The 15,154-nt window shown below is 39.1% G+C and overlaps 2 protein-coding genes across 2 annotated transcripts; both read left to right on the top strand.

Annotated features, from left to right (window-relative positions):
• The first annotated feature begins 2,759 nt into the window (after window positions 1–2,759).
• On the top strand, window positions 2,760–5,381 carry LOC114248532 (solute carrier family 22 member 3). The gene has a single exon (XM_028181796.2). The coding sequence runs from the start codon at window positions 2,829–2,831 to the stop codon at window positions 4,476–4,478; it is 1,650 nt and encodes a 549-aa protein (XP_028037597.2). The 5' UTR covers window positions 2,760–2,828; the 3' UTR covers window positions 4,479–5,381.
• Window positions 5,382–5,996: 615 nt separating this feature from the next.
• LOC114248553 (uncharacterized) lies at window positions 5,997–13,675 on the top strand. The gene is made up of 8 exons (XM_089732441.1): window positions 5,997–6,152; window positions 6,924–7,094; window positions 8,639–8,982; window positions 9,309–9,471; window positions 9,833–9,928; window positions 10,007–10,105; window positions 12,284–12,495; window positions 13,001–13,675. Exons 1-8 carry the CDS (start codon window positions 5,997–5,999, stop codon window positions 13,227–13,229), a joined length of 1,470 nt encoding a protein of 489 aa, XP_089588567.1. The 3' UTR covers window positions 13,230–13,675.
• Window positions 13,676–15,154: the final 1,479 nt, after the last annotated feature.

The following is a 15,154-nucleotide window of genomic DNA, read 5'->3' as shown; positions in this document are numbered from 1 at the left end:
TACAATTTAAGTCGCCCGCCAGAATGACAGAGCTCCCCATACCGAGCAGCGCCTCGATATCACTGCTTAGAACGATCTTATCCGGTGGAAGATAAACGGACGCGATAACGATCGGCGCGTGTCCCGTCAGTGAGATTCGGCACACTGATGCTTCGATATTAGCGAGCGCGGGAGGATCGAGCGGGACGCAATGCAGGGCTCTTCTATAGTAAATGACGGTACCACCACCACGGGCAGAGAGCCTGTCGTTCCTGACCATGTTATAGTTCGCGATTTTAGGGTCACGGCGCGCGGGCTTAAGTAGGGTCTCCTGCACTAAAAAGATATCAATTTGATGGTCACGCAAAAAGTCAGAAACCTGATCACGTTGATTTGCGAGACCGTAAGCGTTAAAAAATCCTATCGTTACGGATAGGGGCTTTATTCTACTTATATACGCCATTGATTACCGGCGGAGTGAGGGGAGGACGTACGTATTTAATGACGCGTATACGTCGGCGTATTCTTGCACAACGGCGATAAAGTGTTGTGCAGTGGAGGCAGCGCGAATGGCGTCGCCCAAAGCGTTAACGCGCTCAAAGTTGATCGACTGAAAGAAGTCGATCGCTAAAGCGAGATTTTCGGACGCGGTCGGAGGGCAAGTCGCGGGAGAGGGACGAGTCGCGGGGGCGGGACGAATCGCGGAGGAGGGAGTTGTAGCCGTGTTCGTGTACGGCAGCGGTTTCGCCCAGGCCGAGACACTGGGCACCGCCGCCGGAACGAACGCTGGCTTAGCCTGCGACGCAGAGGGTGCCGAGGCTTTGATGTCTGGGCTGGAAGCTCGGAGGCGGTTTTGGCGGACGACGCGGCGATTTATTTTAGGGGCTCGGGGGCAACCACGGTAATTCGCGGGGTGACCCTGTGTTCGACACAGGACGCAGCTAGGCGGTTCCGTCGCGGTTTTTTGGTCGCGAGCGCAGAGGGCCGTGGCGTGATCTCCCAAACACTTAACACATCGGGGGCGCGCGTGACAGTTACGGGAAGAGTGCCCGTACAATTGACAGTTATGGCACTGGCTAGGAGTGCCTTTTTTATGGGGGGCTTCGATGGCGATACCGGAGAGCCTACAGACGGTCTGTGTGTTGAAGATTTTCTTACCCTCGGGGGTAGGCTGGAGGGTGACTAGAACCATATTATATGGCTCCCTACCGCGACCGGTGTGCATACGGTGCACAGAATTCACTGGAAAGCCCTGTTCTAACAGATCGGCCTTGACGAGCTCTACATCTAACTCTTTAGGGATTCCGCGTATTACAACGCGGAGTTCGCGCTCCTCCTGGAGCGTATAAGTATGGAAACTTATACGTTCCTTACGGAGGTAAGAAGAGAGGGCCCTATGGTCGTCAGGTGTTTGAACCTTAATTTGAATGCCGTTCGCGAGGTTACGGGCATTCGTGAAATTTATATTTTTGGCCTTAAGGGCCAGGCAAACTCGATCCCAAGCTGCCTTCTCCTGAAGGATAACCGGGGGAGGGGTCTGGGTTTTAATTTGTGCCACCGGACGCGGCGACGGAGTGGCACGGGCTGGGGGCGCAACGGGAGTCTGAGGGCGGGGGCGCGACGCGTTCACGGCTTTGCTAATTTTAGCGGCCGCGGGAGCTCGAGACTCCGCGGCACGCTTCTTACCCTTCTGTACCAGGGTGAATCCATCCGTCGATGAGGCGGGGGCGAGGTCGACCTCCATGTCCGAGTCAGAGTCGGAGCACGAGGAGGCGGGTGCAGGCGACCTACGAGCAAGTGTAGGTGTTTTAGAGGGTGCGACGGAGGCCGCGGATGATCGCTCAGCTGAAACGATGGTCACGGCGGACGACGCAGCAGCTTTTCTCGCCAGTATAGGCGACACGGGAGCGGCAGGCACGACAGAGGCTGCGGTGCTCAATGCAGAAGCTCTGCACGCAGGTACAGGCGACGCAGGAGCAGCGAGCGCGGCGGAGTCCTCGAGAGGGCTCGCAGTGTGATTGGCCTTGAAGGCCAGAAACTCTGAGGCGAGCTGTGGGTGGCGAAGTCGGAGGAATTCCGCGAATACAGCGTCCATGATCGCTGAGTACCCAGGTGGGGCAGCCCCGGGTCTTGAAACACTCGCCTTGCGGCGAGGCCCCAACTTCTCGGACCTGAGCGGTTCTATTGAACACAGGTGGCAATGCGGCGCGATTACTACAGGACAAAGAAAAAGCACAACAAAACAGAAATTACAAAAAGAAACAAAACAAATAAATACTTGCAGGAAAACACTTTGTCGGCAAATGTTCCACGAACACAAAAATAACTAAAACAAAACAAATAAAAGCTTCCAGGAAACACACTTGGTCGGCAGATGTATCACGAACACAGGCCGCGCGAACAATGGCCGGGCTAACAAAAGCCGGGCGAACAAAGACCGGGCGATCGAGTGGACGATGAGCACGTCCGAACGTGACGGGTGCCTCTATCGGAATGATCATGAATGTCTGGAAATGGTTGATTGAAGCCTAAGGAATTGGATAGTTTTCTCTTACTTCTTTATTTCTTCTTAATATTTTTATATTCTGTAACATGAAACTTAAATATTGAATTAGTATAGCTTGTGTTATATTATACTATATGCACATTTAGAAAAAGGCATTCCTGTTTTATTGTGAGAACACGTGTTTGTTACAATAATTATCTCAGAGAGATAAGCATCGAGACATAAGTTTACTACAAAGATAACGTTCAAGTTTTTGCGATATATAACATGAACACTGTTCTGAATATTACTCAATTAAATTTGATACTATAACAAGTGGCAATACACAAATCACAAAAAAAACATGTGTACTCATCAGAGTGATGGTGATATTAACGTTGTCTTTGACAGTGTTTTGAACGAGGAAGTGGGACAATTCGGGAAGTTTCAAGTGCTCAACTTGGCGCTCTTAGCTCTGCCTGCTATTTTTTGCGCGTTCATGGCTGGTGACTACGTGTTCACTGCAGGCCGTTTGCCTTATCGCTGTCACGTTCCGCAATGCGATGGAGCACATCCGGAATATGCCCCAGATTGGATTTTCAACGCGATCCCAAACAATAACAATGGATTTGATAGCTGCAATCGCTATGCAAACTCAACTGATAACGTTGGTGTTGATTTGTCTCTTAATGCTGAAGACGTCTGCCCTGTTTATTTGTTTGACAGAAGCACGATTATACCTTGCGATAACTACGTACACGAGCGGACAAATACTGTTGTCTATGATTTTCATTTGGAATGTAAAGAGTGGCTAAGGACATTACCCGGTACCTTAAATAGTTTGGGAGGAATGATCGCTTTGATATTAGCAGGATTCGTCTCGGATCGCTTCGGACGAAGAATGTCTATTGTTATTTTCTCCTTTAATATAGCCTTGGTCGGCTTGGTGAGGTCGTTCTCGATAAATTATGCCATGTATATCATTTTACAGTTTTTGCAGACTGCTATCGGCGGAGGAGCATACAGCGCTGCGTATATTTTGGCAGCAGAGATTGTCGGTACTGAGCACCGTGTCAAAACCAGTGCTACAATGTCAAGTATGTTTGCTACTGGTCAAGTAATATTAGGGCTCCTTGCCTGGGCTTTCCCCGAGTGGCGTACACTCAGTCTGGTGCTCTACATACCGGTCTTCATTATACTCTCTTACCACTGGATACTCTCAGAGAGTCATCGTTGGCTTTTATCGAAAAACGAACAAGATAAAGCAAAGGCTGCCTTAATACGAGCAGCTGGATTAAATGGAAATCAAATCTCTGAAAAATCGATGAAATATCTCCTCACCGCCATACCACGACAAATGGAAACTAATAAAGATACACACATAAATAATCTGTTCCTTCGCGTTATCAAATCACCTGTTATGTTACGTAGATGTTGTACAACGCCATTTTTGTGGATTACCACTGTTTTAATATATTACGGTTTATCTATAAATTCCGTGAATTTATCTGGCAATATGTACGTCAATTACATAGCAACAGCCGCTGTTGAAATTCCCGGATATGTGACTGCTGTTATGGTCTTAGATAGGGTTGGCAGAAGAATAACATTGTTCGCAGGTTTTACAATCTGCGCTGTGTGCAACGCTGCTTTCGCTTTTACCCCTACAAACGTGTATCACGTTTCGCTGGGTTTATTTTTAACAGGAAAATTTTGCATAGGCTTAGTGATGACCTCGTTGTATTTGTACACTGCGGAATTGTATCCGACGAGATATCGACATTCGTTCTTAGGATTCTCGTCAATGATAGGACGAATAGGTTCAATCGTGGCACCGTTGACGCCTCCACTCATGGCCTATTGGGTTGGGATACCGTCAATGATGTTTGCTGTGATGGCTTTAGTATCTGGTTTATTGGTACTTACACAACCCGAAACTCGAGGCTTAAAAGTGCCAGACACTTTTGAAGACGCTGAAAATATAGGTAAAAATAATACGTCAATTTATCAATGATTTTGTTGTTATTTTTAACTAAGAAACGAGAGAAGAAGAAGTATTAAAAATTATTACATATTATGTGTTAATTATTTAATTAATTTATATCAAGTACAAAAATAAAGTACTATTTAGAACATATTCATGGAAATGATTTTTTGAAAATATTTAGATATTAGGATACAGCGCCCTCTCGTGGTTTTTAGAAACACTTCTTGATTTCGCGTTTTTTTTTTTGTTCACTCTGTTCCAAGAAGTGAATTTTGTTATTGTTATGATAATTACGATAGATGACGCTGTAGCACACCCTATGCTTAGGTTAGCCATTCAAGATACTTTTCTAGGGCACTAAGCATGACCGTACCTGTTAATATTAATATAATTTTGCATCAAAGAGCAAAGCGCGATGGAATATTTTGTAACAATAAAATGTTTGTTTGTCCTGTCACAATGCAATGATATTATTAATAAAATTATGATAATGAACCTAGACTTTCTTTAAGAATCAAAATAAAACTTATAATATGATTGACTGAATATAAATGATTGATTGAATATAAAATGGTTACATTACATCACTTTATCATGATACTGAAGTTGGTAGCATTTTTGTAGCGGAGCTGCAGTCGACGGTATATACACATAGATGGCGCTAGTCGCCAGTTTTAAACCCAAATGATTCTTATATTTATTTCTGCCAACGGACGGATTACCATGACCAGTTCAATGTTATAAACTACAAATAGTTTTTTGCCTCGATCATAGATCACATTGAGCTTAGACTTGAGTCTTACAACAACGAGGCGATTACCTACCGCCGTGGAGTTGGAAAACACACTCAAATTTTTATTATTTAAAACAAAAAGCGAACTAAACTCTAAATCGAATTCAGAGATCGATAAAGCCAGAAGAGGCAAGATTCTACGAAAATTGTAACCTATTATTTGTTATTTGAAATTTTACTGCTCATGTTTTTCCCTTGAGCTGTTTAAATAAAAAAATATAATTATACGTAGGTACATATATCTATTAATTATTGAATTTCCATTGGTGTCAATACATAAAAGTAAATTCATTTTATGTGAATGTCTTTACAATACGGATTTTAAGCATGCATTAAAAGTGCACTAATTCATTTCGATAAATGTAAACATTAGTATGTAGCGTAAGCGAATATTTATTCAATAAATCAATAAAAAAATAACTATTTTATTATTTTATTAATCATTTTCCAAGTCCAATTTTGAATCCAAACTATCACCACCTACTTAATCTCCAAAAAATATACTTATTCTTATAACCGGGCTAGTCGTTGCGAAAGAGTTCAATTAACTACCTACATGTACAAAATAATCATTAATTTAAAGATGTAGTGATTAAGTTCTCTTTGATTTAATATTTAGAAGAAACAACAACTGACAACAGAACTTCAATTTATGAAAGAAATAATTTGCATTCCGATCACATTCCGATTAATTCTGACAGAAGTAATAAGTAAATAATATTTAAATAAAATCGATATATTTGGTATCAGCAATGCCTTGTGGTAAGCGTCCTCTTGTGAAAGCATGGGACAAACCGAAAAAATTAAGAGTTGTAATTCCCTCACGCTACGAACAAAATGAAGCGTCAGTTAAACAACACTGGAAAAACGTTATAAAATCTCTAGAGCTGAGCTACAAAGATGATCAGGTAAGAGATGAGTGTGGTCCATATCTACAAACTAATATATTATGGTCATTATACTGAAGTGTCATAATATAAAGTATCACAAAGTTCAGAGATTCTTATATTATGATAGCACAATAACTCGAATGGGCATATTAATTGAGACGTGGACCTCAAATCTCAAGGAGGATGCCGACATTCATGTTGTGACATCTATGAGTTCCAATAACCGCTTAACAAGTCGTCGTGGCCTAAAGGATAAGACGTTCGGTGCATTCGTATCTTGCGATGCATCGGTGTTCGAATCCCGGCGGCGGGTACCAATTTTTCTATTGAAATACGTACTTAACAAATGTTAACGATCGACTTCCACGGTGAAGGAATAACATCGTGTAATAAAAATCAAACCCGCAAAATTATAATTTGCGTAATTACTGGTGGTAGGACCTCTTGTGAGTCTGCGCGGTTAGGTACCACCACCCTGCCTGTTTCTGCCGTGAAGCAGTAGTGCGTTTCGGTTTGAAGTGTGGGGCAGTCGCTGTAACTATACTTGAGACCTTAGAACTTATATCTCAAGGTGCGCGGCGGCATCTGTGTTGTAGATGTCTATGGGCGCCGGTAGCCACTTAACATCAAGTGGGGCGTAAGCTCGCCCACCCATCTAAGCAATAAAAAATTAAATAACACCTGGTCGGCGGTGAGATTGTTTACCTGCATATGCAAAAAAGACAATGTTTTTCGATTTTTATAATAAAATAGAATAATATTTGGTTCACAAATTCCTTTTTTTCATAGTTCTGGGAATCTCAAAGTGAAGTGGTACGTCAACTTGTTGGTCCAGTAATATTCGAGAGAATTTCGAAAATCTTCAACTTGCCAATGGAAAAGGTACACTACGAGCCGAAATCTGAAACCGCTTCGATCGTGCCATCCGAAGAGTATTACAAGTCGCGTTCTGGTGACGATGTAATTTAATTGTTTATTTATTATATTTATTTCTTTTATAAGTTCTATGAAATAAGTGACAACACAAATAAGACAAATCAGTCCAAGCATTTAAAAATAGACTCGCATTCTGGTGTGTTGGTATTATTCTGTGCAATATACATACTATATTCATAATATTTTTCATTTTCTCTGATGAACGTGTTATGATTATGTATGTATGATGATTTGTGTATAGATAGATACATAATAAGATGTGTAAATTTATACGATGGATAGGCTGGTTCCATGGTGTTTTTAAAATGACGCCATTCTCTTTATCCCTATCATTGCCTCCGTAGTGACAGTAATTAAGACTCACTTTTCCAATGAATTCCATTTATTACAATTCAAGTGTACAACGATAAAAACGGAATGTCTTGTGCGACAATAGTCACTCACTCGTATTTGTAGCAGAACACTGGGGTCATTTGTTCACAAATTTTCTTGGATGTCGTCATAAACAATTCCCCTTTTCGTATAAAAAGTGTACAATTTCCAAAAATATTCGAAATTGAGTTAATATGCGTAAACGTTTGGTATCACCATCACGATTTGGGATTTTTCTCATAAATACTGTCAAAGAGCGTAGTTTAGTTTTAGTTTTTATTTATTGGTATACCTATGTTTTGACTACAATCAACAAAATTAATACATAATTTTATCTTACTTTATAAGACAGATAATATAAATGCCCATGGACGTCCACTGCTGGACATAGGCCTCCCCCAAGCTTCGCCACAAAGACCGGTCCTGCGCTGCCTGCATCCAGCGGATCCCCGCGAACCTCAATAGGTCGTCGGCCCACCTTGTGGGAGGCCTACCCACGCTACGTCTTCCAGTACGCGGTCGCCACTCAAGAACTTTCTGGCCCCAACGGCCATCCGTTCTGCGAGCAATGTGTCCTACCCACTGCCACTTCAATGTCGTAATATAATATAATATAAAATAATATAAATAGAAAAAAAAATATATTTCAAAGATGATTAATATTAAAAATATTACCTTTAAACCACTCTCCTGTAAAATTAGTAAGTTTTGAGATTATACAGTTTTAATGCGAGAAGCCGAATTGTTGAAATGCGTCGGGCTTATAACAGTTATCCAACAATTTTAGCATTGAGGACACAGCTAACTCTAACCATCTTAGTTAACTAAATATAACAGGATTGCGCCTTTATATTATTGTTATGATATAATAATTGATATATAATCTATATATAAAAATGAATCGCTCTGTTCGTTAGTCTCGCTAAAACTTGAGAACGGCTGGACCGATTTGGCTAATTTTGGTCTTGAATTATTCGTGGAAGTCCAAGGTTTAAAAGGTGAATAAATATGAAAATGCTCAAAATTGTATAAAAACAAACAATTTTGTTTTTCCTTTGATGCGTCCCCCGTCGGACGGATTCCTTTTGTTTGTTTTAAGTTTATTTTATACAAAAGTTTAGGTATTTTATTTTTCGATTGAGACGCTACGATGTTTGTCGGGTCAGCTGGTTTTATTATATATATTTTTTTAATAGATTCAAATTCGCGACACCTATTCTATGGCTGACTATGACTCGTTCATTGAACAAGACTCAAACGAGGTGCACGAGGAACAGTCGGAACAATGGAGCGATTCATCACCCCTAACAAGTTCTGAACTAGGAAAGGTTTCACGAATGAAATCGTTACAAACAGCACGTTCGAAATCAGTCATAGCATCAAAAACGTTCTCAAAATCGATATCATTTTCGAAAGTTTTTTCAAGGAATACAATAAAATCGCAAACAAGCAAAATGAAGAATTACAAATCGGAAATAACACTGTTTGATGAACAAGCGAACTCTGAAGACGACATAGAAGTTCATCCCAGCATTAAGAGGTAAATTTAATTGGAATTCGAATAAAATATTATTTTCCTGTACATTATGCTTTTCGCCAAGAAGATTGTAGCTTTATTTAATATAAATATATATTTTATTAATGTCATTTTGCTCTTGAGGTAATACGTAGCGAAGTAATGGTCCTATGAATGTTATGCCCGATTTTGAGGGGTTTCTATTCAGTACAATATTGTGTAGGTAATATTTGATTATATATGTTTATATTATACTTATGTTTTACTATAATGGTTCAGCGATTAGTGATAAATCCATTAATTTTTTTTTTAATTAGACTTAATGTCCTTTTTTTGAATTAATGACATAGACCAGGGCAGTACAGGAGAAAGAAAAATCCTCATTTTGAAATGCTTTACTGCAACGAATCGGAAACTGACATGATCAAATGGAATTCTAAATATAAACAAAGAGCATTTGAAGTTTCCGCTTCTGATGAATTTAGCAAAAAGGCTGAAATTTTGACTAAGAAGGTAGGTAGATTATACAATTACACAATCATATTTTAATAGTATGGTACATACGTATCAGATTTTGCATTTTTTTCGATTATCGACTCGAATCGGCTTATTTCATTCAATTGCGACACATTATTTAGCATTTAGATGTAATTCTCATTGAACTGTACAACAATTTCACTCTCTTGGTTATTACAGCGTAGGATTTGTATTAATTCTGATGGACCCTTAGACCGTATAGCTTAAAAAAATGGTAGGCTGATAATACGTCATGCAGATAGACAATGAGGAAATTATTTTGATCGTATTTTTATTTTATTTCTCTTAATACTCTTGGAGACTAAATAAATTGATTAAAATGTAATTTTTCTTATAGATCTCGAAGGAATTCTACGACTGGTGGGTAAGTTTGGGTAACGTGGAATTCAAATCGGAGATCAAACGGCCAGAGGACATTGAAGACTTATTCCAAGTAATAAAATATTATATGGCTAATTCGACGGAGCAATTTCGAACTTTGCGATAGTATTAAATTTGATTAATAATATAGGTCTGGTTTGACGAGCACGCGTCCCGTGGCCTCGTTTTACATCCCAAGATTTTGCCGTGTGTTCTAAAATCAATTTCTGAAAAAGTCGGAGCACTAAAGGTGAGTTATTTTCATTTCTTCTTGCTGTTAATGTCATTTACTTCCACATAATATATGTAATCAAAAGTATTTAATTATATCGGAAGACTGAATATACTGGAAAATACGGGAAGCTTGAGACGAATTGGCGAAAAAATAACTCCGATTTTTTTTAAGCTTCAAAACTAAACTTCTTTTTAAGAGTAGTTTTTAACAATGCTTTATGATGAGTAATATTAAATATGATTATAATTTAACGATTAAAAAATTTTAAGTTCTAAAAGTTAATTTAAGTTTCTTAAGATTTTTTATGTAACGTTAATGTTCTAAGAGTTATGTTTCATTCTATCAGTTTTTTGGGGAAAAAAACTCAGTACGTAATACTATTAAATATCCAATATGTCAAGGACCTGAGTATATATCATACTAAAAATAATATTCATCTTTCAATAAAATCACTAGTAAAAATTTTATTATTTTTATCGTATCTATCTATCAAAATGTCGGGGAAATACCTTGCGAGTCGACGACAATGTATTATTATTTCTTAAACTACTAAACAATGCTCTTATTATCACTTTGACAAAGATCTCCATAACATTTGAAATATCAAATGAATATTAGAAACTTTGTTTATTTATAACTAGCTGACCCAGCAGACTTCGTAGTGCCTCAATCGATAAATAAAAGACCTAAGCTTTTGTATAAAATAAACTTAAAACAAACAAAAGGAATCCGTCCTACGAGGGACACATCAAAGGAAAACTAAATTGTTATTTTTATTCAATTCCGAGCATTTTCATATTTATCTAGCTTTTAAACCATCCCTGGACTTCCACAAATAATTCAAGACCAAAATTAGCCAAATCGGTTCAGTCGTTCTCGAGTTTTAGCGAGACTAACGAACAGCAATTCATTTTATATATAGAGAAGAGAAGAGATTAAAATTGCCTCCGGTCACCGTTCTCGTCGAACCCGTCGCTTGCGACGAAGGGCTCGACGAGTAAATTAACTCTCAGACACAGCCCACTGAGTTTCTCGCCGGATCTTCTCAGTGGGTCGCGTTTCCGATCCGGTGGTAGATTCTGCGAAGCACGACTCTTGCTAGGGTTCGTGTTAGCAACGTCATCAGGTTTGAGCCCCGTGAGCTCACCTACTAAAGTTAGGGTTACGCTGATATAGCCTCTCAAGGCTCTCAGCTTAGGTAGGAAAAAAAAAAAAAAAAAAAAAAAATTGCCCATACGGTATAATTTCGAGTTTTTTATTGCTATCTTATCGTATCAAACGTTTCGAAAATTTCACAATTTTTGTGGTTACGGACGACTGAGGTGTTACTAGTTGATATTTGAATATTAATATTTAAATAGGCGGGGCGGTGGTACCTACCCGTGCGGACTCACAAGAGGTCCTCCTACCACCAGTAATTACGCAAATTATAATTTTGCTGGTTTGATTTTTATTGCACGATGTTATTCCTTCACCGTGGAAGTCAATCGTGAACATTGGTTAAGTACGTATTTCATTAGAAAAATTGGTACCCGCCTGCGGGATTCGAACACCGGTGCATCACTCGATACGAATGCACCGGACGTCTTATCCTTTAGGCCACGATGTTTTATGCGTTAAGGCGTTTAATTAATTCAGTTGAAGCTTTGTGCAGTTGTTGTTGTCACTTCAGAATAGGCAAGGTACATTTCGCGTTTGACCATATCTCGCCCGTGCCCCTAGCATGGAAAGGCGCAGTGGCACCCAGAACGGATTCACCCGAACCAATCTGGGTGTCGTAAAACACGATTACGGGTTTACCAGATAATTGACATCTTTAGCGCATTGCTCACGACAACAGTTCCATTGTGATGCCAATGGGTTAGAGTAACTGATTATTACCAGATGGCTTATCTGCCTATTTAGAGAATAAAAATAAAAGCTGTAAAAATAAGTGACGCGCAAGTGCCCAGAAAAAATGTACTAACCTATAGGTATTGTTCCGCGACAGTCACAAAGTCACATTGTTAATAAAATTTATTAATACTAAGTATTTGGTACCGTTTATTCTCGCGTTTGTTGTTTAGGACTTAATTTCGATGACTAAACAATTAAGCAAAGGGTAAAACGTCAAATAAGAAACAACCTACTTTTAATTATGTCTATGTTTTTCGAAATCCACAGATAATCCTAGAAATATTTTTCACATTTTAGTCGTCATGCCCACGGGTGCTGAAGAAACAGGTCGCTTACGACATAAAGGCAGAGACAAGTCCAGCTCACGTCATGGCGTTTGGGACATGTCTTCCTCAGAAGATGAAGCATATACCGCCTAAGAACGATACAAAGGCCATATGGCGAGGTGTCAAAATTCCTGAAGATCTACGCTCGATGGCCTATGTGTGGGAGGATATACAGCATCTTACGTGAGTTTCGTGAAACACACGCAAACTACCTAATAATAGTTACATTGTCTTTTTCTTTATAGCTTAGATGGGTGGACGAGCTCACAGCCCACCTGGTGTTAAGTGGTTACTGCAGCCCATAGACATCTACAGCGTAAATGCGCCACCCACCTTGAGATATAAGTTCTAAGGTCTCAAGTATAGTTACAACGGCTGCCCCGCCCTTCAAACCGAAACGCATAATTGCTTCACGGCAGAAATAGGCGGGGTGGTGGTACCTACCCGTGCGGACTCACATGAGGTCCTACCACCAGTGTAAAGTGTGTCTTTCGGGTATCTAAAGCTAACTGCCAAGACAAAAAGACCTTACGCCAAAAATCACAGTTCCTGTTAAAATACGTCAAGATGACGTCATCGTGAATTTTGTTTCATGTACTAATGTAGTATGATGATACTGTTTGTGGTTTATTTTTAACCTATCTCTATTCATGAGATATACATAATTATCTTAATAACATTGTTTTAGGTCCACAAAGGCTTTCCATAAATGGCTTCAACAGAAGCCAAATTTGTCGATGCCGCCATTTTTAAAGTCGCTCGACGCTTCCGTCGACAAGAAACAGTTGTTCGTTGTGCCTTCAGACTTTGTTGTGAAGGATAAAAGCTGGGATACATCCGCAAACGACCTAGCTTTACCGGTGTCTCAATTCTCGATTGAGCTTAAAGAAGTTCTCAGCAAACTAATGAATCATTAGTAACGCCAAGATAACGCACTTATGACCCGCAGTTTTCAAACTTGCCTCGCAGTGAATGTAATTGTGGAAATCTGAAGCTGAGCTCATTGCGATGCGTTTTAGTATTTGCAATAACTAACGTCCGCCTATTGGCCAAAATTCAATTATAATTACTCACCAATTTACATTTTGTTATTGTTGTGATTGTTTTTAAATTTGTAATGTTGAATGTTATTCTACAAAAAGAAAATCCCGTTTTCAAATGAAAAACTATAGCAATAAAGCTTGTCTACATCTATTAAATAGAAAAAAGGAAATCGGTTAACAAACAGAGATGAAATTTGTACCTATTTTGTTTTTCCCTATTTAAAATGTTGGACACCGGTTGTACTTACTTCTATAGTTGACTTTTGATTAAAATCCAATTCAGTATCAGTACCTCGTTACATATCTGTCTGTACCTAGTGTAATACGGTAGGTATTTAATTGATATCGCAGAGCCTGCAAACCAGACAAATAAGTGCTACTCTATTACTCGAGAGATTTTTAAGAATATTAGCATAACCCTTTTTATAAAAAAATTAAAATCGTGAGTTTACAAATAGATGGAAAATATTTGTGGGTTTCTGCAGGCCAGGTGTCAATATGTCAATATCATCATCATCATTCCTTCCTATTACCCTCAGCTGGGGTGTAGGGCTCGAATCAAATTTTTCCATTTACATCGGTCTTGGGAAATCTGTTCTTCGTTTTATGTTATTTTATTTTATTTTATTCTATGTCAATATACGTAATTTAAATTTTGCTTTCGGGCTAAATGTGAATGCTACTGTAAAATTTGTTGGGAAGGAAAAATTAAATGAAACATTAAAATTCATAAAATGTAACTAATAATTTTCTCAATTTTCGAATATATTCTCTAAAACTTAGGTCCATTATTATTATATTATATTATTACGCGAAATAAATTATGACAGGGTTTAATTTTTTGTTACACGATATTATTCCTATTAGAAATAAATGGCTTTCATACATTGTGCCAAGATCACGACGAAGTGCGCCCAAGTTTCATTGTTAATTCATAATTAATGATATTTATGAATATTGTGAAATGAGGACATTTGTACAGCGTGCTGAGGACACAATACAACAACGGATACAACAATAATACTGGTGGTAGGACCTGTTGTGAGTCCGCGCGGGTAGATACCACCGGCCTGCCTTTTTCTGCCATGAAGCAGTAATGCGTTTCGGCTTGAAGGGTTATGCAGCCATTGTAACTATACTGACACCTTAGAACTTATATCTCAAGGTGGGTGGCGCATTTACGTTGTAGATTCTATGGGCTCCAGTAACCACTTAGCACCAGGTGGGCTGTGAGCTCGTCCACACATCTAAACAATAAAAAAAAACGCCTTCATGGTGTTGTCGGGTTGCTTCGTTTTTGCAGTCCATCAGGAATGTTTGCTGAAGCTACTCTTAGACTGCTTCTTTACTACCTAACATTTGCTAGTGATGCCCATCCTTGCTTTGTAGAAAGCGGCTTAGCCTCATTAACGAGCAGCAATTATAGGCGATCGGGTCACCCGTCTCTATATTAACTGCTAGTGTGCATGCAAGTTGCAAGCAGCTGTGTCTTTACTTTCTAGTTCCGTTTTATTTTAATTATTCTATGGGCCGTAAAACTTTATAGTTTAAATAAAAAGTAAAAAGTTAAGTTTTTGTTTTATTCAAATAGTACCCAACTGGCGAATCCTAACATATTGCAATAAATTTAATGTAGTCAAACTTCTCTGGAAATACCCGTGCTTAGATATCGTGAACGACGACTATAGGTACCTAAGTTTTGCGTTATCAAAATATGTTTACCCTACATTCTCATTTAAGTCACCAGATCAGGTATCACGTGACTTAAATATTCGCACCGAAAAACCACAGACTCAATC

This window comes from Bombyx mandarina, chromosome 13 (genome assembly GCF_030267445.1).
Source record: "Bombyx mandarina strain Sakado chromosome 13, ASM3026744v2".
Classification (NCBI taxonomy): domain Eukaryota; kingdom Metazoa; phylum Arthropoda; class Insecta; order Lepidoptera; family Bombycidae; genus Bombyx; species Bombyx mandarina.
Note: the sequence above shows the minus strand (reverse complement) of the source record. Positions and strands in the feature narration are given on the sequence as shown.

Bases quoted from the DNA above. Each gene is read 5' to 3' on its own strand.
- LOC114248532 (XM_028181796.2), top strand. From the start codon at position 2,829: ATGTGTACTCATCAGAGTGATGGTGATATTAACGTTGTCTTTGACAGT.
- LOC114248553 (XM_089732441.1), top strand. From the start codon at position 5,997: ATGCCTTGTGGTAAGCGTCCTCTTGTGAAAGCATGGGACAAACCGAAA. The intron at 6,153-6,923 runs GTAAGAGATGAG...TTTTTTTCATAG, and splicing joins TGAGCTACAAAGATGATCAG to TTCTGGGAATCTCAAAGTGA. The intron at 12,496-13,000 runs GTGAGTTTCGTG...ACATTGTTTTAG, and splicing joins GAGGATATACAGCATCTTAC to GTCCACAAAGGCTTTCCATA.